The following is an 18,039-nucleotide window of genomic DNA, read 5'->3' as shown; positions in this document are numbered from 1 at the left end:
TCTATGATTCTAAGATGATCAGGAACACAACCCCATGCTCTGGCTGTCCCAAAGCCTCCAATTGCCAAAATGGGACTGAACAACAGGGGATGGAGCTCTTGAAAATTGCCCTGTTCTCTTCATTCCCTCTGAAGCATGTGGCACTGGCCACTGTTGGAAGTCAGGGTACTGGGCTAGATGAGCCAGTGATCTGAATCAGTCTGGCCGTTCTGATGTTCTTGTGGATAATGTAAAAGAGGATTCGGAAATAAAGGAGCAGAAATAAGTCTTACTCTCTTTGGGATGCATATCATTTGACTGTAGCCTCAGATGCAGACTACACTCTGGGATCAACTTATTCACCACTGAAATGCAGTCACCTCTGGGGAGCAATGCAAAAGTTGATTAAAAACTCACAGCAGCAGTGCATAATTGTTTGTCATAGGAAGTAAGGATACCATGCTCCATTGAAACTGCAAAGGGGATGTAATTACCAGCCCCCTACTCTTGTGAAAAGTGTTGTGGGGTCATGAATGACCACAAATGGTCAGGGATTTTGTTTAATGTCTCATTTCAAAGAAAGAGTGCAGCACAGTGCATCTGTAACCAAGTGTCAAGTCCTAGGACCTCTGAACAGAGAGGCAGAGCTATTTCTGCTGGTTCAGCCTGATAGCCAGACCAGATGGGCCCTATTAAGTTAAATTCAGAAGTATAGAAAGGTTGAGTGTTTCTCTGCAGAAGAAGAAACTAGGGACAGTGAGGGGAAAGCCCTCTTCAGGAGAACAGCCAAGTTCTGGGGAAAGCTTAGGCTCAGGTTTAGGGTTTGTTCTGTTGTTTTTCAAGTACACAATAAGTCCCCGGTGTGTGCATGCTGTGTTAGAAGCAGGTTCAGGAATGTCACCTGCTTATAGATCCATAGCGCCACGCCACAACCTTATTTCAGTTCTGAAAAGGTGCCACTTATTTAATCAGCAACACTGCAGCTCAGAGCTCTCCCATCCAGATACTGACCGAGGCTAACCAAGCCTCACCTGTGGGAGCTGACTAGCTGGACTAGCTATGGAAACCTTTATCCGATGTTATACGTGAAACAGCAACTCCAGTATGTGATCTCCAGAGAGATGCATTGCAAGTGCAGATCAGACCCTGCCTCTCACCCTACGCTGCACACTGGCTGCGTGAGCCTCTTTACCTGCACCCCTGCTCCTAGGTGATTGGCACTGCGTGTGCAGACAAAAGGCTGCCTAATGCATGCTTTCTTGCTGTAGTCACTGGCCTTCCATCATGCTCCGATTTCTGACTCCACATGTTTCCCTCTTGTCTTGTGTTTCTTTTCTGTGCAGGGGACGCTCCTTTCTGTACTCCGGAGCAGTATAAGGAATGTGCAGAACCTGCGCTGGGTTAGTACACTGGAGGGGCTCTCCGGCCCGTTAGGTCTGTTTGTGATGGCCGGCCTGGCTCTTTGCAGAGTATAATGGCTGTGTCAGATGCCCCAAAGCTGCCTGTACCCTCTTTCCCACTGGGCCAGGATTAATCTGGCAAAGGCAGCACAGGGACAATTTCTGATGATAGCCAAAATGTCATTGAATGCATGTTCCTCCAGTCCCTTTGGACCATGTTCTAACTTCATTCTGAACCCTGCATGCTTAGAGCTGAAGGTGCCAGAATAAAGGACCACATGAGCCATATTCTTACGCCTTGGGGACCCCTGGGGCAGCCACAGTTCGGAAGTGGCACATTGGGCTGCGGGGCAGGCCGAATGGAGAAAACACCCGACGGGACGGTGTAACCCCATTAACACAGAGTTACTACTGATGTCACCCGCACCCCCCATACAACGTCCTTCCTCAGCTGGGCCCTCTGCTTTCATTTCAGGGGGCGGGAGGGGATGTTAAAGATACTGTGCAGTTTTCCCGAACATTCCCGCTGTTGTTCCCAGGTGCTTGCAGGAGCTCTCAGCGGCACTGTGTTATTCTCCCCCGTATCCGTGTACCTGACCAAAGCTTGGGGCAGGGACCTTCGAAGGTGAAACCCGCTACATTAGGGGCTCCCTTCTGATAGGAAAAGGGTAGGCGCTTCAAACCTCTTTGGGGAAGGGACCATCTTTCTGTTCTGTGTTTGTACCCCACCAAGCACAGTGGAGTCCTGGCACTACCTGTAATACACCTAATAGCAATAAAAATTCACAGCACCTAGCACAATGGGGTCCTAGTCCAGAACTGGACTCCTTGGCACTATTCCAATACAAATAAATAATAATTAATATAGATTGTGTCAGATCTGTGCTCTCTATGTTCCAGCATGCAGCCACTTCCCACTCTGGCCCAGACAGTAATAGAAGCAGCTGCTTCTTATCTTGACATGTTACTAAAAGAGCACTTCTGCCCAGCTCCTCCACAATGTTCAGCGCTGTGTAAATATTATGCCACAACTTATTAAAGGGGCCGTGGAGTACAGGGCCCCAGGGGATTTCACAACCCAATCTATAAATAAATAGATCTGGTAAATAAAATGCCACAACTCTCTTCGCCCAATGGTAGCTGCTGTTGCTTCCCCAAGCTCTGAGACATGCCTTCTTATGAACAGATGGAAATAATTGGATAAAACTTTGTGTCCTGAAAGGGACAGAAACTTTACAGATCTCTGGTGAGATGGGAGGGTGTGTTATTCATTATTTCAGACTCTAATGTGTTCTATACCGACTTGATCTCATTTATTCACATTTGTGTGCATAAATTACACCAGAAACAAAGCAGTCCCAACCCAGAGAGAGCAGAAATCATGCCATGGGAACTAGGTCAACTGAACCCTGGGTCTCAGATAGATTCTGACCCCTAGGGATTCAGATAGCTGTTGGTTTAGAGAGACTCATAACTCCAGAGCTAAGGGTATAACCAGGGTTCAGTGGCTAAGCCTCATTGTCTCTCTCTCTCTCTCTCTCTCTCTCTCTCAGACACACACACACACACATCTATTCTCCTGTAACATTTAACGAGATCAAGCTATTCCTATGGCATCTGGGGGTGGGGGAGACTGCGTTTTTGTGCTGTTTGTACAGGCCTAGCACAATGGGGTTGTGGTCTATGATTGCGGCTCCTAGGCGTTATCACAGCACAAATAACAAAAAATGATCTTTTTTTCTGGTTCCCTTCAGTCAGCTGAGCAGTGATGACGGGGCAGAATGAAGTCTTTCCATCACTTTCTATCTTGTACCAGCTTCACAGCTTCATTCGTCTTTAAACTTTTTTTGATCTACATCCTTCTTCACCACGTCAGTCCAGTGCATCCACAGTGTTTCTCTGGTTCCTTGCCCTCTGGTTATATTACCTTGTATGGTATCCCCTCCAGGTCCAGACCACTGCAGTTGTCTTTCTTGAATCTTCTGCAACAGCTTTATTTCTTTCCCTAGCAGTTTTCTTATCTCTTCATTTTTTATTTTCTGCAGTCTTGAAATTCTCAGTATTCCCCTCAGCCACTTCATTTCTGCTGTCAAAATCTGGCGTCATGGCTTTCCTCTGACTGCAGATTTCTGACCTATACAGCACTGTCAGTGATCTCATATATGTTGATTTTTGTTTTATTGAAATGTCATTAGCCTTCCAGATCATGCTGAGTTTTCCAAATGCATAAGTGGCTAATCCAATTCTTCTCTTTACATCATCTTCATAATTCCCTTTCTTCGCTACCAGTCCTCCAAGGAACACGCATTTCCCTACTTGTTCTAGTTCTTTGTCTCTGAGTTTGACCTTTCCGTCTTTCTCTTGTCCTCCAACTGGTGGCATTTTGATCTTCTCCAAGTTGATCTTCAACCCAGATTTTCTGCTTTCCTGGCCTACCTTGTCTGTAAATCCTCCTTGGTCAATGCTGTGTGGTCAATATCCAAGGTTATGCACTGTCCTCCCACATAACATGACTTCTCCAATTTCATATCTCAATGCTACAGCCATCACTGTGTCCAGTACCAGGTTGAACAAATCCAGGGATAGAATGCATCCTTATCTCACTTCTGTGGTTGTCCCGAACCATTCCATCAGCCTTTTTGTCTGCTCTCACCACCCTCATCAACTTGCTGTAGACATTCTCTATTACTTGCACTAATTTTTCAGGGGTGCTACACAATCTCATAACTTGCCACAAGCCTTTTGCCAAATGCTATCAAGAAGCCTATTTGAAGTCTATAAAATGGTTGTAACAGGTTTGGTTGTATACTATGTATTTCTCTGGTGTCTGTTTTATCGCAAATAACTGATCTATTGTATTTCTGGGCTAGTTCCTCTGAAAGCGCCACTTCCACATTCCCCTTCTGCAATGTCTTGGTGAATGGTTTCCCCGGCAGACTCACTACATAGTGTTTCTGAGGGTTCTCGCACTCACTCTGATCTCCTTTTTTTGTAGATCGGTACTACAATTACTTTCCCCTGTTCGCTTGGTACTTGCTCTTGTTTGTCGACCTGCTTGAGTAGCTTGTGCATTGCCTTTACCTTGGAGCAGCTCTGCAGTTACCTTGTCACTTCTCGGCGCCTTTTTGTTTTTCAAACTTTCTATTAAGATCTTAGCTTCTTCTAAGAATTCCAGCATCTGCTCTCCCTCATTTGTGCTGGGACGCTTCTCCGGGGCTGTTTCGTCTTCTATGTTCTGCACATTGTACAGCTCTTCAAAGTATTTTTTCCATCACTTAGTCTTTCCTTGTTCATCCTCAATTATTTGTTCGCACTTGTCTTTACCACTGACCTCTTCAATTCATATCTCCCACTCAGTTCTCTTATCTTGTGATACAACCCACAGTTCTCTTTGCCTATTCTTCTCCTTCTTTACATTGTTCGCTTAACCCAGTTGTTTCTGTGTCTCTTCACTTTTGCTTTTATCTTTATGGTGAGCCTGTTGTACTCAGCTCTTAGACTCACATCCTCCTTTTTATTCTCCTTCAGCTTCCTATGCTTGTCACTCGGCTGCAGCGCTTCAGCTGTTATCCTCCTTGACCTTGTAATCCTAAACTTGTTCAGCCGCTCTCATAATCACATTTTTACACTGTTCCTTGTCTCTTCAAGGCTCATTTCTTCACCAGAGAGGTGATGTTTTCCCGCACATTCTTTCCTCATATCTGACTCTTTGAACTTGCCCATGTCATAGATCTCAGTTCTTGGCACTTTTCAGATTGCTCTCAGCCTCCACTTCATAAATGCCAACAGTAACATTTGATCTGGTCTGATATCAGCCACAAATGATCTGCACAACACATTTGATTTCCATCTGTGATTCACAAGCACAAAGTCTACCATGTTCTTCTTTTGCCCATTAGGTGATAGCCATGTCCACTTCCTCCCCGGCTAACTTTGTGGAAATAGCATGGTCGTTGTCAGCAGATTGTTGCTTAGGCAGGAATTTAATAGCCTTTCTCCTCTCCCATTTTCTTCACCTTATCCAAATCTGCCTACTGCTCCAGTGCAGGAATTCCAGTCCTAGCCTACTTTCACATTAAAATCTCCCATCATCATAACATGTCTTGTTTTGAAACTTCTGGTATAGTTTTCTGTAGAGCATTATAAAATGTATCACTTTCTTCCCTGGGGGCTGCTGAGGTTAGCACGTGTATTTGTATTATTGTAACTCCATGAGATTTGATTCTGAATCTCACCTTCAGCATATAAGTAGATAGCAGGTTAAATGCCATAAGAGTCTGGTGTGGCTTAGGCTTTATCACCAATGCAACTCTGTCCTGGTGTCCACCGTCTTCTCTTCCCAATATCAATATCCTATGTGCATCGTGGGAGAATCCTCTTTGCCTTCCCATCTTGGTTCACATAGACCAGTGATTTCCCACTCATATCTTTTCAACTCATACATCATTACTGCATGTCCTCCAGCCTGGTATACTGTTCTTCCATTCCATGTTCCAGGAAGTCTTGTCCTTTGAGTTCATCACGTAATTCCCTGTTCTTCATACTGTTGTGTTTATGTCTGTTCTGATCTCATACTTTTTGCCCCTGCCTCAATGTCTGATCAGTGATCGCAGCCCTTGTTTGTCTGGGCGACAGCCAAGCTGGATACTTTTCTTTCTCTTTCCAGTCTTCATTCAATTTCTATGGTCCAGTAGTCTCCACGTGTTTGACCATGACTCCTTGGCTTTGTGCTTGACCAGTGTATCATAATCCATCTGCACCAAAGCTCTAAGCTATCCACTAGCTTTCTCCATCCCCACTCCCACCAGTGTTATACTTTGAAGGTTGGTTTGCTAGCTTCACCATAGGAGACTTGGTGTTCTTGGACAGCCATATGTTCCCTTTTGCAAGTGGCTATTGCTGCTAGCTATGCTCACAAGGTTTAACATGCCAGCAGAGGCAAGGTCCCGGGGCATGGTCCCAGAGGCAAGGTCCCTGTGCTGCAGAGCACACGTAGCTACTTGGAGCCACTAATGATTGACGAGAGAGTTGCTAGGACCAACTGCAAGCAAACACCCCATGTACGTGTGGCTGTTTACTATGCAGAGCTCATCCTAATCACCCCAACAAACAATAATAATAGTATTTGGGGATCATTGTAGGCTCAGAAGAGAATTTTCTTGCTGAGTTTCAGAAGTTTGGGATAAACAGTTGTGAAACAGCAGACCCTCAGAAACACTATGTAACATGCCATCTGATGTGTTCACAAAGAACCTTAACTGTGACACAGATGGGCAGATGGGCCTGCAGAGTATTTCAGCATATGCCTCACTAATTGTATGTTCTGTAGATGAATATACCCATAAGTCAGTGAGGTGAGTGTCGGAGCAGTGCATAGGGACGTGTGCTGTCTTCGAGTTAAGGTTGTTTGTGAAATGCCAAATATTTGCATGTCTGTATTGTCTTTAGCTGTGTGGCCAAGCTGTAAGGCTCATGGGAGGAATATTAATAGAAATTCCCTTAAGCTGGTCATCTCCATACTGTTTAATCTCTTGTAATTGTCATGTAACACACCCCTGACACCACCTTAGCTAAAAGCAAAGGATAGAAATAAAGGGTAACATTTTTCTAAAGCACCTAAGTGACTTAGGAGCCTAAGTCCTTTTTTAAAGAATGGCTTAGGCACTTGGGGGCCATATTTTTAAAGACATTTAGGTGACTAAAGACACCAGGAAGAGCCTAGTAGCATTTTCAAAGGTGTCCAAAGGGAGTTAGGCACCTAGGCGGTTTTAAAATCCCACTAGGCACCTATCTGCATCCTTAGGCACCTAAATACCTTTAAAAATCTGTCCCTAAGGCCATGTCTACGCTACAGGAACTGTAACAGCACAGCCGTGGTGCCATAGCTACACTGCTATAACCCCGTAGCATAGACACAGCCTACAGCTATGGAAGGGGTATTTCCATTGTTGTAGAAACACAGTCTCCTCGAGTGATGGTAGCTAGGGTGACAAAAGCATTCTTCCATTGACCCAGCTGTGGCTACACAGGGGGTTGGCATAGCTTTGGAGCTCAGGGGTGTGGATTTTTCACACCCCCTGAGAGATGCCGCTATGGCAACCTACTTTTTAAGTATAGACCAAGCCTAAGTCACTTTTGAAAATGGGGCTTTTAGGTTCCTAAGCCACTTAGATGCTTTTGAAGATTTTACCCACCATCTTCAAGACCCCAATCCCTCCAGTAAGGCCTTTATCCCAACGCAGCCTCCTGGATTCCCCCAGGGTGGAGACCAAACCTGGCTGGAGATGGAAGAGCTGCATAACATTGCATATGCAGCCATTATAGAGCACCCTCTTCCTTTGTCCACCCCCAGCAAACCTGGGCTCTGGACCAATCCTGGGGAAGAGCTGTCTCAATCTCCCAGGCTGACAGGAATGGCTGCAGCAGAGGAGGGATGGATTGAATGGTTGGAAACTCTGCCTCTTCTTATCAAAGAGTTGGCTTGTTCAGCCCTTCCCTGGACAGGGAAGTCCCTTCCATCCCTTCTTTGCTTTGAATCATCAAGAAGAAAGGGCTTGTTCGAACCACGCTGCCCACCAACTCCTGTGAGCTGTCTGGGATGCTCCCTGAGACCCACTTCACCCTCCTGTTTGCAGGTTTGCTTGCTGAAAAGGACAGCAATTACTGTATCTGCAGGGTGCCGTGTAACCTGACCAGATACAACAAAGAGCTCTCCATGGTGAAGATCCCCAGCAAGACTTCAGCCAAGTACCTGGAGAAGAAGTTTAACAAGTCTGAAAAATACATCTCGTAAGTGAGGGTACCGGCCCAGTGCTGCTGGTTCCTCCCTTTTCACAGTGGTGATGGCATAAGTGGGTGGCGTGAGCAGACAGGATGGCTGTGCTGGGGTCATGCAGCCTAGGGGCAAGGAGAGCTCAGTTCTGTTCCCAGCTGTGCTGTCACTGGGCAAATCACTGCCTCTCCCACCATTTGCCTTGTCTATGTAGTTTGTAAACTCTTCAGAGCCGGGACTGTCCCTCACAATGTGTCAGTGTAGCGCCCAGCCCTGCAGGTCGCTGCTCTCTGTTGGGATTGTCAGAAGAGGCTGCTTGCCCCAAGGATGCTGTTCACATTTCTGCAGGCATCACTAACCGAAAGCCGAAGCTCCAGAATCTTTCTGACAGGAAAGCTGAAGTTAAAGGAGAATGCGGGCACATGCAGAGTCGTTAGCTGAGCTCTGCAAAGTTGTTTTGCCTGGTGACTTGCCTAGGTCCTTGATACAAGTTTCTGCTCTGCTGAGAGCTTTCTCTGTGACCGTGGCCAGGTCATTGAGCCTCTCCATGCCTCAGTTTCCCCATCTGTACAATGGGGATAACAGCCCTACCCTGCCTCCCAGCGGGGTTGTGAGAATAAATACAGTAAAGATTGTGAGGTGCTCAGATGCTACGGTCATGGGGGCCAGAAAAACACCATAGATAAATAGGTATCCTCAGCCTCATTGATTTCATGAGAGAATAGCATCTGTAAAACAGGGTTACCCTGGCCAGATAGTTTCAGGACCTAAACCCTCCTCTGCTAACACCACATTCTGGCTACATCTTCACTGCAGAAGTGAGTGTGTTTTACATGGAGCTACGGTGTAAAATTCAAGCAAAGGCAAGGCACTGGTAGCTGTTACCTGAGTGTGGCTATTCAAGGTCAACCCTCTGCATTGGCTCCATTAGCTTTTAAATCAAGATAGCTATCGCAATGTGAAAACCACGCCTTTTACTGCAGCAAAGACATTTTTCTGTGCTGCGGGCGCAGCCCATATGAACCTGGGATCTAGAGGGTGGATGGGTGGAATTAGCAGTTTGACGCATCAGAGAAGAAATTAGACTCTCCCTCTCTCTTGCTGTGCCCATGATCAATATGGAGGCACTGGTAGTAATTCCATGTGTTGAGCATCCTTGTGCCACCTGCCATTCTCCACAGGCTCACCCCTCAGGAGAAAGACGAAATCAGTACTGGGTGTCTCTTTCTAAAAAATATGCACTTGCTCAACTACAAGATTTGGGCTTGGTGCAGGAATCTCGGGGTGAGGTTAAGCAGGAGATCAGACTGGATGGTCATGATGGCTCCTTCCGGCTTTAAAATCTCTGAATCTCAGCTTATGTTGGTGGAGCTGCCAAGGCCTCTTCAGAGAGAGCAGCAGGGACAGCGGGAGAAGGCAAACTAGTCCCACTTCATTTCCTGTTACAAGGCAAGTGCAACGGCTGGGGGCTGGTGTCCTGATGGCTTTGTCCTGTTTCTGCAGAGAGAATATTCTCGTGCTGGATATATTTTTTGAAGCACTCAACTATGAGACAATTGAGCAGAAGAAAGCATACGAAGTGGCAGCCTTACTTGGTAAGTGAAGATCTTATCATACAGATTTCTGCCTTTGTGTATGGGTGTGGGTGGGTGGAGGGGCGTGTGTGCAGAATAGATGGCGGTGTGCAGTGGGGCGTGCAGGTTGAGTGTGCACACAGTTTGTTTTTTAATGGCCTGGGAGATGACCCAGGGGTTTTGGAGAACTGGCAAAGTAACCGCACCTGTTCTTCCATCGTGGTCTGTGAAGGGGTCCACGCACTGCATGTGCGTCTCCTTGTGGCTGGGTCTGGGAATTAGCTCTTGCCCCATCTGGTGTCCCTTTCCCATCAGTTGCTTGCACTGTGGCCCTTCTCTCTCTCCATGACTCAGGCTGCTCCCTCTTTGGCATTCGGCCCTTGGGCTAGGTCACTGTGTAGTCCTTCCCCCCGCCCCCCTTCTGCCCCACCCCGCCCTTCCAGGGTAACCAAGTCCCACAGGACAAGCGATCTGGATGCCAGTTCGGGCTTGGTGACACTTTCCCAGCAGCTGGAGAGGAACCCAGGCCCACCTGCTACTCCAGGTTCCAGCCCAGGGACTTTGCGACTAGCAACCTAGATCTGCTCAGTCTCAGAGCCTGTTTCTGTTTTCTTGGGCTCCTTCCTACCCTCCTCTCTGTCTCCTTGCCTATCTCTGGGCTTGCCAGCAGAGCTTCCTCTGCTCCCCATAGTTACTTCACCCCTCTTGGCCTCTTGCCTGACTCTCCAGTCCAGGGCAGGACCCCAGGGTTTACTATCCCCCTGGACCTCCTCCTTGTCCCTGGCCAACTCCGTTTCCCTGTAAGGAGCAACTACAGCCCCTTCCCTGCAGTCCCCTCCTGCTCTCACTTCCTGGCTTTATCACCCTACCCTAGCATCTCCCCAAAGCTGGGCTTTGTCTGCCATTAGCCCCTAACATTAGCCCCCTGGTTCCCCTCCCAGTGCAGCATCTAAGGTTAATTGGTCCCTGCTGGCTCATATTAACCCACCCAGGGCTTGCGTGGGGTGGACACCCTCTCACGTGGCCTGAAATCCATTTCTGGCTTTCCTGCCATCGCCCAGTGGGTGAATGGCCCGGGCCTGGGAGCAAACCCTGCAGGAGAGTGGAACCAAAGCTAGTACAAGCCGTGGCCAGCAAAGGTCAGTAGGAGCCCAGTCCCTGAGGAATAGGGCACTGACCCCATCTTTGCTCCATGTAATTGCTACCTTATGCAGAGTCATCGGGACATGTGGCTGATTTAGCCCAGTGTGCTGAGTGGCACAGGGAGTTGGCAAGGCGCTGTGACACTGCTTCCAGGTGCTGGCTGCACTGTGGCCCCAGTCACTCGTGACTGGAGATTGTTACTCTCTGGGAGCCTGTGCATGACTGGCTGGGTCCCAGTCCAGTTCTTAGTGAAACCCTTGCCCAAATCTGCATTAATTGTTTGCGTGGGCAGAGAGGCCAGGACTGAATGGGAGTGAAGTGCAGTGGTGTGGGAAGCTTGCCCTGCTCCTGCCCATGCGGTGCCCATTCTGTCCAGAAATACAGGACTTCAGTCTCCAGCGCTGGCAGCCCAGTGCCTTTCACCTGGGCTGAATTCATTCCACCTTTCCCACCACCAAAGCTGTGACACTTCACTCTGTGGTACTGAGCGCATATGGGGTACCAGACAGAGCACTAGCCTGGGATTCAGGGGCCCTGGAGTCCATTCTCTGCTCTGCTGCAGAGCGCCCTGCGTGACCTTGGGCAAGTCCCTTAGTCTCACTGTGCTATACCGTGAGAATTCCTGCCCTGCTGCACAGCAGGGTAAGGTGGGCGACTGCATTGTGAGGTGCTCAGATATTGCAGTGACAGGGTCATAGATAGAAGGGAAGTGCTCTGCATTGTTGTCTGTTTTCTGATGCACCATATAGCTAGTAAGCTGGTGTCCAGCTATCCACCACCTGCCTCTCACCTAGCATTAGGTTATAAGGGCCTGATTTGGCACCAACACTTCTGGGCAGCTAAATTTGTCTCTTTAAATGAAGAGAGACACTCGGAGGTTAAATCTCCCAGAGGAAGGAAACAAATTGGAACTAAAAGAAAAGGAGTACTTGTGGCACCTTAGAGACTAACCAATTTATTAGAGCATAAGCTTTCGTGAGCTACAGCTCACTTCCTCAGATTGGAACTGGAGACGGGCTGCAAACTCGGATGGGGGTTGGGCTGACGGGGGAGCTTACCCACTTGAAGTCACCTGTTGGGATCTGATTTCATTCCCATACCTAGGTGAATCCTTTTAATTCTGGTTACTACAGCTCCCAGTTCCTTCAATTACAGGCTAGAGCCAGGACAGAATCAAGAGCTACAGTTCTTTTAACCCTGTCTGGCTTCTTTGAAGCAGACAGGCTGGCTGTGTGCCCCCCACCTCCAATCCCCTGTGGCTCACTGCTCGGAGCTGAAGTACAATGCCACAAAATTTGGGGCCATTGGCATCTCTGTTCAAGAGAGGCCCAGGAATAGCAGCGGGGGCCTATAAGCCAGGACTGAGGTGCATTGCAGAGAATGTGGGGTGTACAGTGAGTCAGCAGCATGGGGCATTAGCAGAGCTGGGGGAGGATTGGAACAGGGATGCGGGGTTGCTGCAGGTCAGGTCCGAGTTGCGAGAGCAGAGCTGTGTGTGCGAAGCTCATGTGCCTGCATTGTGCTTAGCTCTGGCTAGGGCTTTGGGTCCCTTGCTTTAACAAGCTTTGAAGTCACCCACCATTCCAGTTTAATCCCATGGCTCTGGTCACAGGCCGCAGGGCGAGGGTGGCAGTTTTTGTCAGTGTTTCTCTGCAAACACTGAAACGGCGCAGCCTGAAAGCTGCTCTCTGTGTTGTTCCAGCCAGACGAGTGAGGGGAGCTGGATTGAACCAAATATTTGCTGTTGACAAACGTCCTCCTGGTCTTTGCAGCCCTAATGCTAATGCATTGCCTCAGAGCCCTGCCCAAAACAGCCTGGCTGCAGTAAGGCTCCCGCTGTAAGCACCCAGCTTCCCCACAGATCCTCAGGCAGTGTCTGCTGGGACCTACTCTCCCTCCCCTCACCTAGAGAGCAGGGACCTGCCCCTCCCTCACCTCTGGGCCTCACACAGAGCAGGGACCTGCCCCTCCCACGCCCCGGGCATTACACACAGCAAGGACCTGCCCCTCCCCCACCCCAGTCATCCCACAGAGCAGGGATCTGCCCCTCCCCCAGGCCTCACATCAAGCAGGGACCCACCCCTCCCCCACCCCGGGCATTTCACAGAGCAAGGACCTGTCCCCTCTCCCCCGCCACCCTTGGGCATTTCACACAGCAGGGACCTACCCCTCCCCCAATCTTGGGCATTGCACAGAGCAGCAATCTACCCCCTCCCACCCATCGGGAATAAGGGCCCATGTCACTGCAGTGACAATGGTGCACTGAATGTGGGTCACTGGCCTGGCTCCGGGCCCAGGCGTGGGGTAGGGTCATCCAGAACAGCTCTCCAGCACAGGACAGCGGCTCGTCTCCCCAACCCGGGACCGAGACATGGTCAGTCTGAATCTGGACTCCAGCAGGGTCTGGAGGCTCAAAGTGGGGGAAACGGGCCATGGTCCTGGCTGGCACCTGTCAGCTGCAGGAGCCAGCCCCAGTGCCCAGCCCTGCAGGAAGCCTGGAGCAGAGCGAGACACCTGACATTGCTGGGGTGCTGCAAAGGGCGCCCTGAGACTGGCCCCGTCTACAGCCAGTCTCCCCGGCAGGCAGCACTGACAGTAAAGCACTGTATTGTGTTTATTACAAGCCAGAAGATGCGGGGGATGGGGGAGCCTGAAAAATGCAAGCAAGAGACCTGTCATGTCTCAAGCCCGGCAACAGTTTTTTGAAGTTGTGCCAGTAATGAGCACCATAAACCCTAATTGAAGTTGTCAGCATTGCCTTGTGTAGGGACAGCTCCCTCTCCCGCAGAGCTTATCTGTCAGCAGGGCACTGCCGGGCCGGGGCGAGGCAGGCTGCGGAGACAGGCCTCGGTCACTGAGCTCATGGGCTGGGAAGCCCACCCAGCCTCTCCCTGCTCATGGTGCCCAAGTCTGGGTCTGTCAGGGACGGGGCAAGAAGTTTTGGGACAGAGCTGGCCAGTGACAAAGGAGCAGGGGCAGAGAGCTGAGCCCTCATAGAATATCAGGGTTGGAAGGGACCTCAGGAGGTCATCTAGTCCAACCCCCAGCTCAAAGCAGGACCAATCCCCAACTTTTGCCCCAGATCCCTAAATGGCCCCCTCGAGGATTGAACTCACAACCCTGTGTTTAGCAGGCGAATGCTCAAACCACTGAGCTATCCCTCCCCTACTCCTGAGCGCCCCTCCCCCCCCCGCCGCCCTGAGCAGTTCAGGCCTGCATGATGGCCATGGAGGTGCATGGCCAGGGAGTCTCAGATGTCTGCATATGGCGGGTCACAGCCTAGCTCAGAGGCTGTCTCCTGGCTGTGCCTCATCCCACAGAGGGACCCTCACAGCCCATGCCCCCCACCCCACTCAAGGGTCACTCACAGCCCCAGCCCCCACCCCACCCATGGTCACTCAAAGCCCGTGCCCCACCCAGGGTCATGCATGGCCTGCACCCTTTCCAGCCCCGAGGTCATGCACAACCCCTGTCCCCTCCCCACCCCGGGGTCATGCATAGCTCATGCCCCCTCCCCACTTGGGGCTCCTGCACAGCCCGCTGCCAACCAAGGGGTCACATGCAACCCACCCCCACCCCTCCCCACCCAGGGGTCATCAGACGTTTCAACCAGCAAACCTGCCAACACTTGACACCGGCCATGGCAATATGATGGTCGTGGGTGGCCGAGGCTGGGGGGTGGGGCTGAGGGATTCGGAATGTGAGAGAGGGCTCCAGGCTGGGGTAAGGGGTTGGGGTGCAGAAGGGGGTACGGGCTTTGTGCTGGGGGTGTGGGCTCTGGGGTGGGGCTGGGGATGAGAGGTTTTGGGTGCAGGAGGGGGCTCCAGGCTGGGGGGTGGGGCCGAGGGATTCAGAGTGTGGTTGAAAACCGGCTGCCTGCCAACCCTACGCAGGCTCCATGTCCCATCGGGGTCACCCGTTCATTTACAGATCAGGATGGTTTTCAAGAAGGAAATCTCTTGCAGTATATTTTTTCGGAGGTGGGGGGTGCTCTGAGTCAGAGGCATTGTGCCCCCTCCCTGCACCAGGGGGGAGGAGTACACTCTGAACTACAGTGACCGTGTCCTGCTTGGGTCGGCTGGGGGCTGAGCTGGACCCCCCCTGCCTTCAGCAGAGCCATGACAACACATGTGCCTGCTCCCCTATTTTCACCCGGCGTGAGGGGCTAGCCACAGCCCCCAGGCCTGCTCCCACGGGCCACACTGAAATCTCCGCCTTTGAGCAGGTCAAGGGCTATTCCCATCCTGGCAGGGGCTTTCCTTGGCATACCAAGCCCCCTGCCGCCCGCCTTTGTGTTTCTCCATAGTAGGTTTTCCTGCTGCTCTCCTGTTGCTTTGATGAAAGCGCAGCTTCATTTGTGTTTGTGCTGTGCCAACCTTAATCACTTACAAAGATTTTCCTGGGGCCCCCTCCATTAAATCTGTCTTCTCTCTGGCTCTCTGGAGCCACAAGGCAGGGTCGCATCTTGCTGCTCTGCGCCTAAATGAATAGTGGCTGAACACCCTTCAATAAACTCGGTGTCGGAGTCAGTCCGAGGCAGCTCGCCCCGGGCAGAATTAGGTGAAACCCCGATCGATGGTGTTGCCTCCATGCAATCGCTGAGCCACTGCGAAGAGCGGAGCCATGCTTCAAATGGGGTTTGTTGCTCACTGAACTACACAGACCCAGATAATTTCATTACGTTTGCTTGAGTTCAGTCAGAAATCACAAACAGGGCATAAAATATTCCTGGAACTGAGGTGGGGCAGCCTCTTTGATCTGAGAGGAAGAGAGAGAACCACATTCGTCTCTCCAGTGACTCATTGTTGGAAGTGGGGTTACTCCAGATTTACGCCAGCACCACTGAGATCAGTTTGGCCCTAAGTCTGCTGAAGTCAGGGGAGTTACTCTGGATTTACTCCATGGTAGTCAATGTCTGGCCCTAACTCCACTGAAACCGGGGGTGCGGGGGCAACCCTAGATCTGCCACTGCCCCCCTGCAATGCCTAATACGACTCAACAGTTCTGGAGCACCAAGCCAGGGAAACACTTCACAACCAGTGTCTAGTGGAATCAATCAAGGAATCAATTCTGAAGCACTTAGAGGAGAGGAAAGTGATCAGGAACTTTCACCAAGGGCAAGTCATGCCTGACCAATCTAATTGCCTTCTATGACAAGATAACTGGCTCTGTGGATGAGGGGAAAGCGGTGGACGTGTTCTTCCTTCACTTTAGCAAAGCTTTTGACATGGTCTCCCACAGTACTCTTGCCAGCAAGTTAAAGAAGTATGGGCTGGATGAATAGACTGTAAGGTGGATAGAAAGCTGACTAGATTGTCGGGCTCAATGGGTAGTGATCAATGGCTCCATGTCTAGTTGGCAGCCAGTATCAAGTGGAGTGCCCCAAGGGTCGGTCCTGGGGCCGGTTCTGTTCAATATCTTCATAAATGACCTGGAGGATGGTGTGGATTGCACCCTCAGCAAGTTTGCAGATGACACTAAACTGGAAGGAGAGGTAGATACGCTGGAGGGTAGGGATAGGATACAGATGGACCTAGACAAATTGGAGGATTGGGCCAAAAGAAATCTGATGCGATTCAACCAGGACAAGTGCAGAGTCTTGCACTTAGGATGGAAGAATCCCATGCACTGCTACAGACTAGAGACCGAATGGCTCGGCAGCAGTTCTGCAGAAAAGGACCTAGGGGTTACAGTGGACGAGAAGCTGGATATGAGTCAACAGTGTGCCCTTGTAGCCAAGAAGGCCAATGGCATTTTGGGATGTATAAGTAGGGGCATTGCCAGCAGATCGAGGGACGTGATCGTTCCCCTCTATTCAACACTGGTGAGGCCTCATCTGGAGTACTCTGTCCAGTTTTGGGCCCACGCTACAAGAAGGATGTGGAAAAATTGGAAAGAGTCCAACAGAGGGCAACAAAAATGATTAGGGGACTGGAACACATGACTTATGTTGAGAGGCTGAGGGAACTGGGAATGTTTAGTCTACAGAAGAGAAGAATGAGGGGGGATTTGATAGCTGCTTTCAACTACCTGAAAGGGGGTTCCAAAGAGGATGGCTCTAGACTGTTCTCAGTGGTAGCAAATGACAGAACAAGGAGTAATGGTCTCAAGTTGCAGTGGGGGGTGATTTAGGTTGGATATTAGGAAAAACTTTTTCACTAAGAGGGTGGTGAAACATTGGAATGCGTTACCTAGGGAGGTGGTGGAATCTCCTTCCTTAGAAGTTTTTGAGGTCAGGCTTGACAAAGCCCTGGCTGGGATGATTTAATTGGGGATCGGTCCTGCTTTGAGCAGGGGGTTGGCCTAGATGACCTCCTGAGGTCCCTTCCAACCCTGATATTCTATGATTCTACGATTCTATGATTCTAGTGCGTCCTGTGAGGTGGGTATGGCGATGCAGAGGGATTATTGTATTTACCACTCATTTCCAGCTGCTTCTGGAGTGGGACACAGCAGCTGTTTTCTACAGTTTCTATAGAAACCCGTTTACGACAAGAGGTGAGTGCAAGAGCTCTGGGTACTTGCTCAAGTCAGAGCTAGACCAAACGAGACCCCTGAAACCAGTAGCTGCTCCCTTACAAAGTACACGGTGGGATCTTTAAGGAGTGCTGCAGAGCTCAGTTTCACATTCCCACCAGCAGACAGCACCTGAACTAACAGCGCCGACGACTGCAGCCCCCAAAGCACTGAAGTTTCCTTGAATGTCCCCGTCAAGCTCCCTGCTGCTTATTTAGCAAGAGCTGGCAGACTCCCAGCACAGGGCGCTGTGGTGACGTGGCTGTTGGGAGCAACTGGAATTAGTGGCATTAGTGGAATTAGTGGCATGGTGAATTTTGTGGCTTTGCTCATCTCCCTCGCACTCATCAGAGGCTCCTTTTATAAACTGGAATCTCTCTTCTGTGTTGTCACACTTTTTCTAAGAAAAAAAGGAGGACTTGTGGCACCTTAGAGACTAACAAATTTATTTGAGCATAAGCTTTCGTGAGCTACAGCTCACTTCATTGGTGAGCTGTAGCTTACGAAAGCTTATGCTCAAATAAATTTGTTAGTCTCTAAGGTGCCACAAGTACTCCTTTTCTTTTTGTGGATACAGACTAACAGGCTGCTACTCTGAAAATTTTTCTAAGGGATTCCAATCCCCCCATGTCCCACCAGCCAACATGTCAGGCCA

General features: G+C 50.0%; 1 protein-coding gene across 4 annotated transcripts in view; it reads left to right on the top strand.

The window, feature by feature from the left end:
- Window positions 1-18,039, top strand: part of LOC311513594 (acid-sensing ion channel 2) — a 1,297,158-nt gene that overhangs the window by 1,254,079 nt on the left and 25,040 nt on the right. For 3 of the 4 annotated variants that reach the window (XM_084615520.1, XM_084615517.1, XM_084615518.1), the window contains exons 5-7: window positions 1,323-1,379; window positions 8,015-8,168; window positions 9,655-9,746. In XM_084615520.1, the coding sequence (XP_084471646.1) occupies window positions 1,323-1,379; window positions 8,015-8,168; window positions 9,655-9,746 (303 nt within the window). The remainder of the gene's footprint in view (window positions 1-1,322; window positions 1,380-8,014; window positions 8,169-9,654; window positions 9,747-18,039) is intronic. The other variant, XM_084615519.1, reaches the window with a different exon arrangement.

The sequence above is a fragment of the Lepidochelys olivacea genome, assembly GCF_965140295.1.
Source record: "Lepidochelys olivacea isolate rLepOli2 genome assembly, chromosome: 27".
Taxonomy (NCBI): Eukaryota; Metazoa; Chordata; order Testudines; family Cheloniidae; genus Lepidochelys; species Lepidochelys olivacea.
Note: the sequence above shows the minus strand (reverse complement) of the source record. Positions and strands in the feature narration are given on the sequence as shown.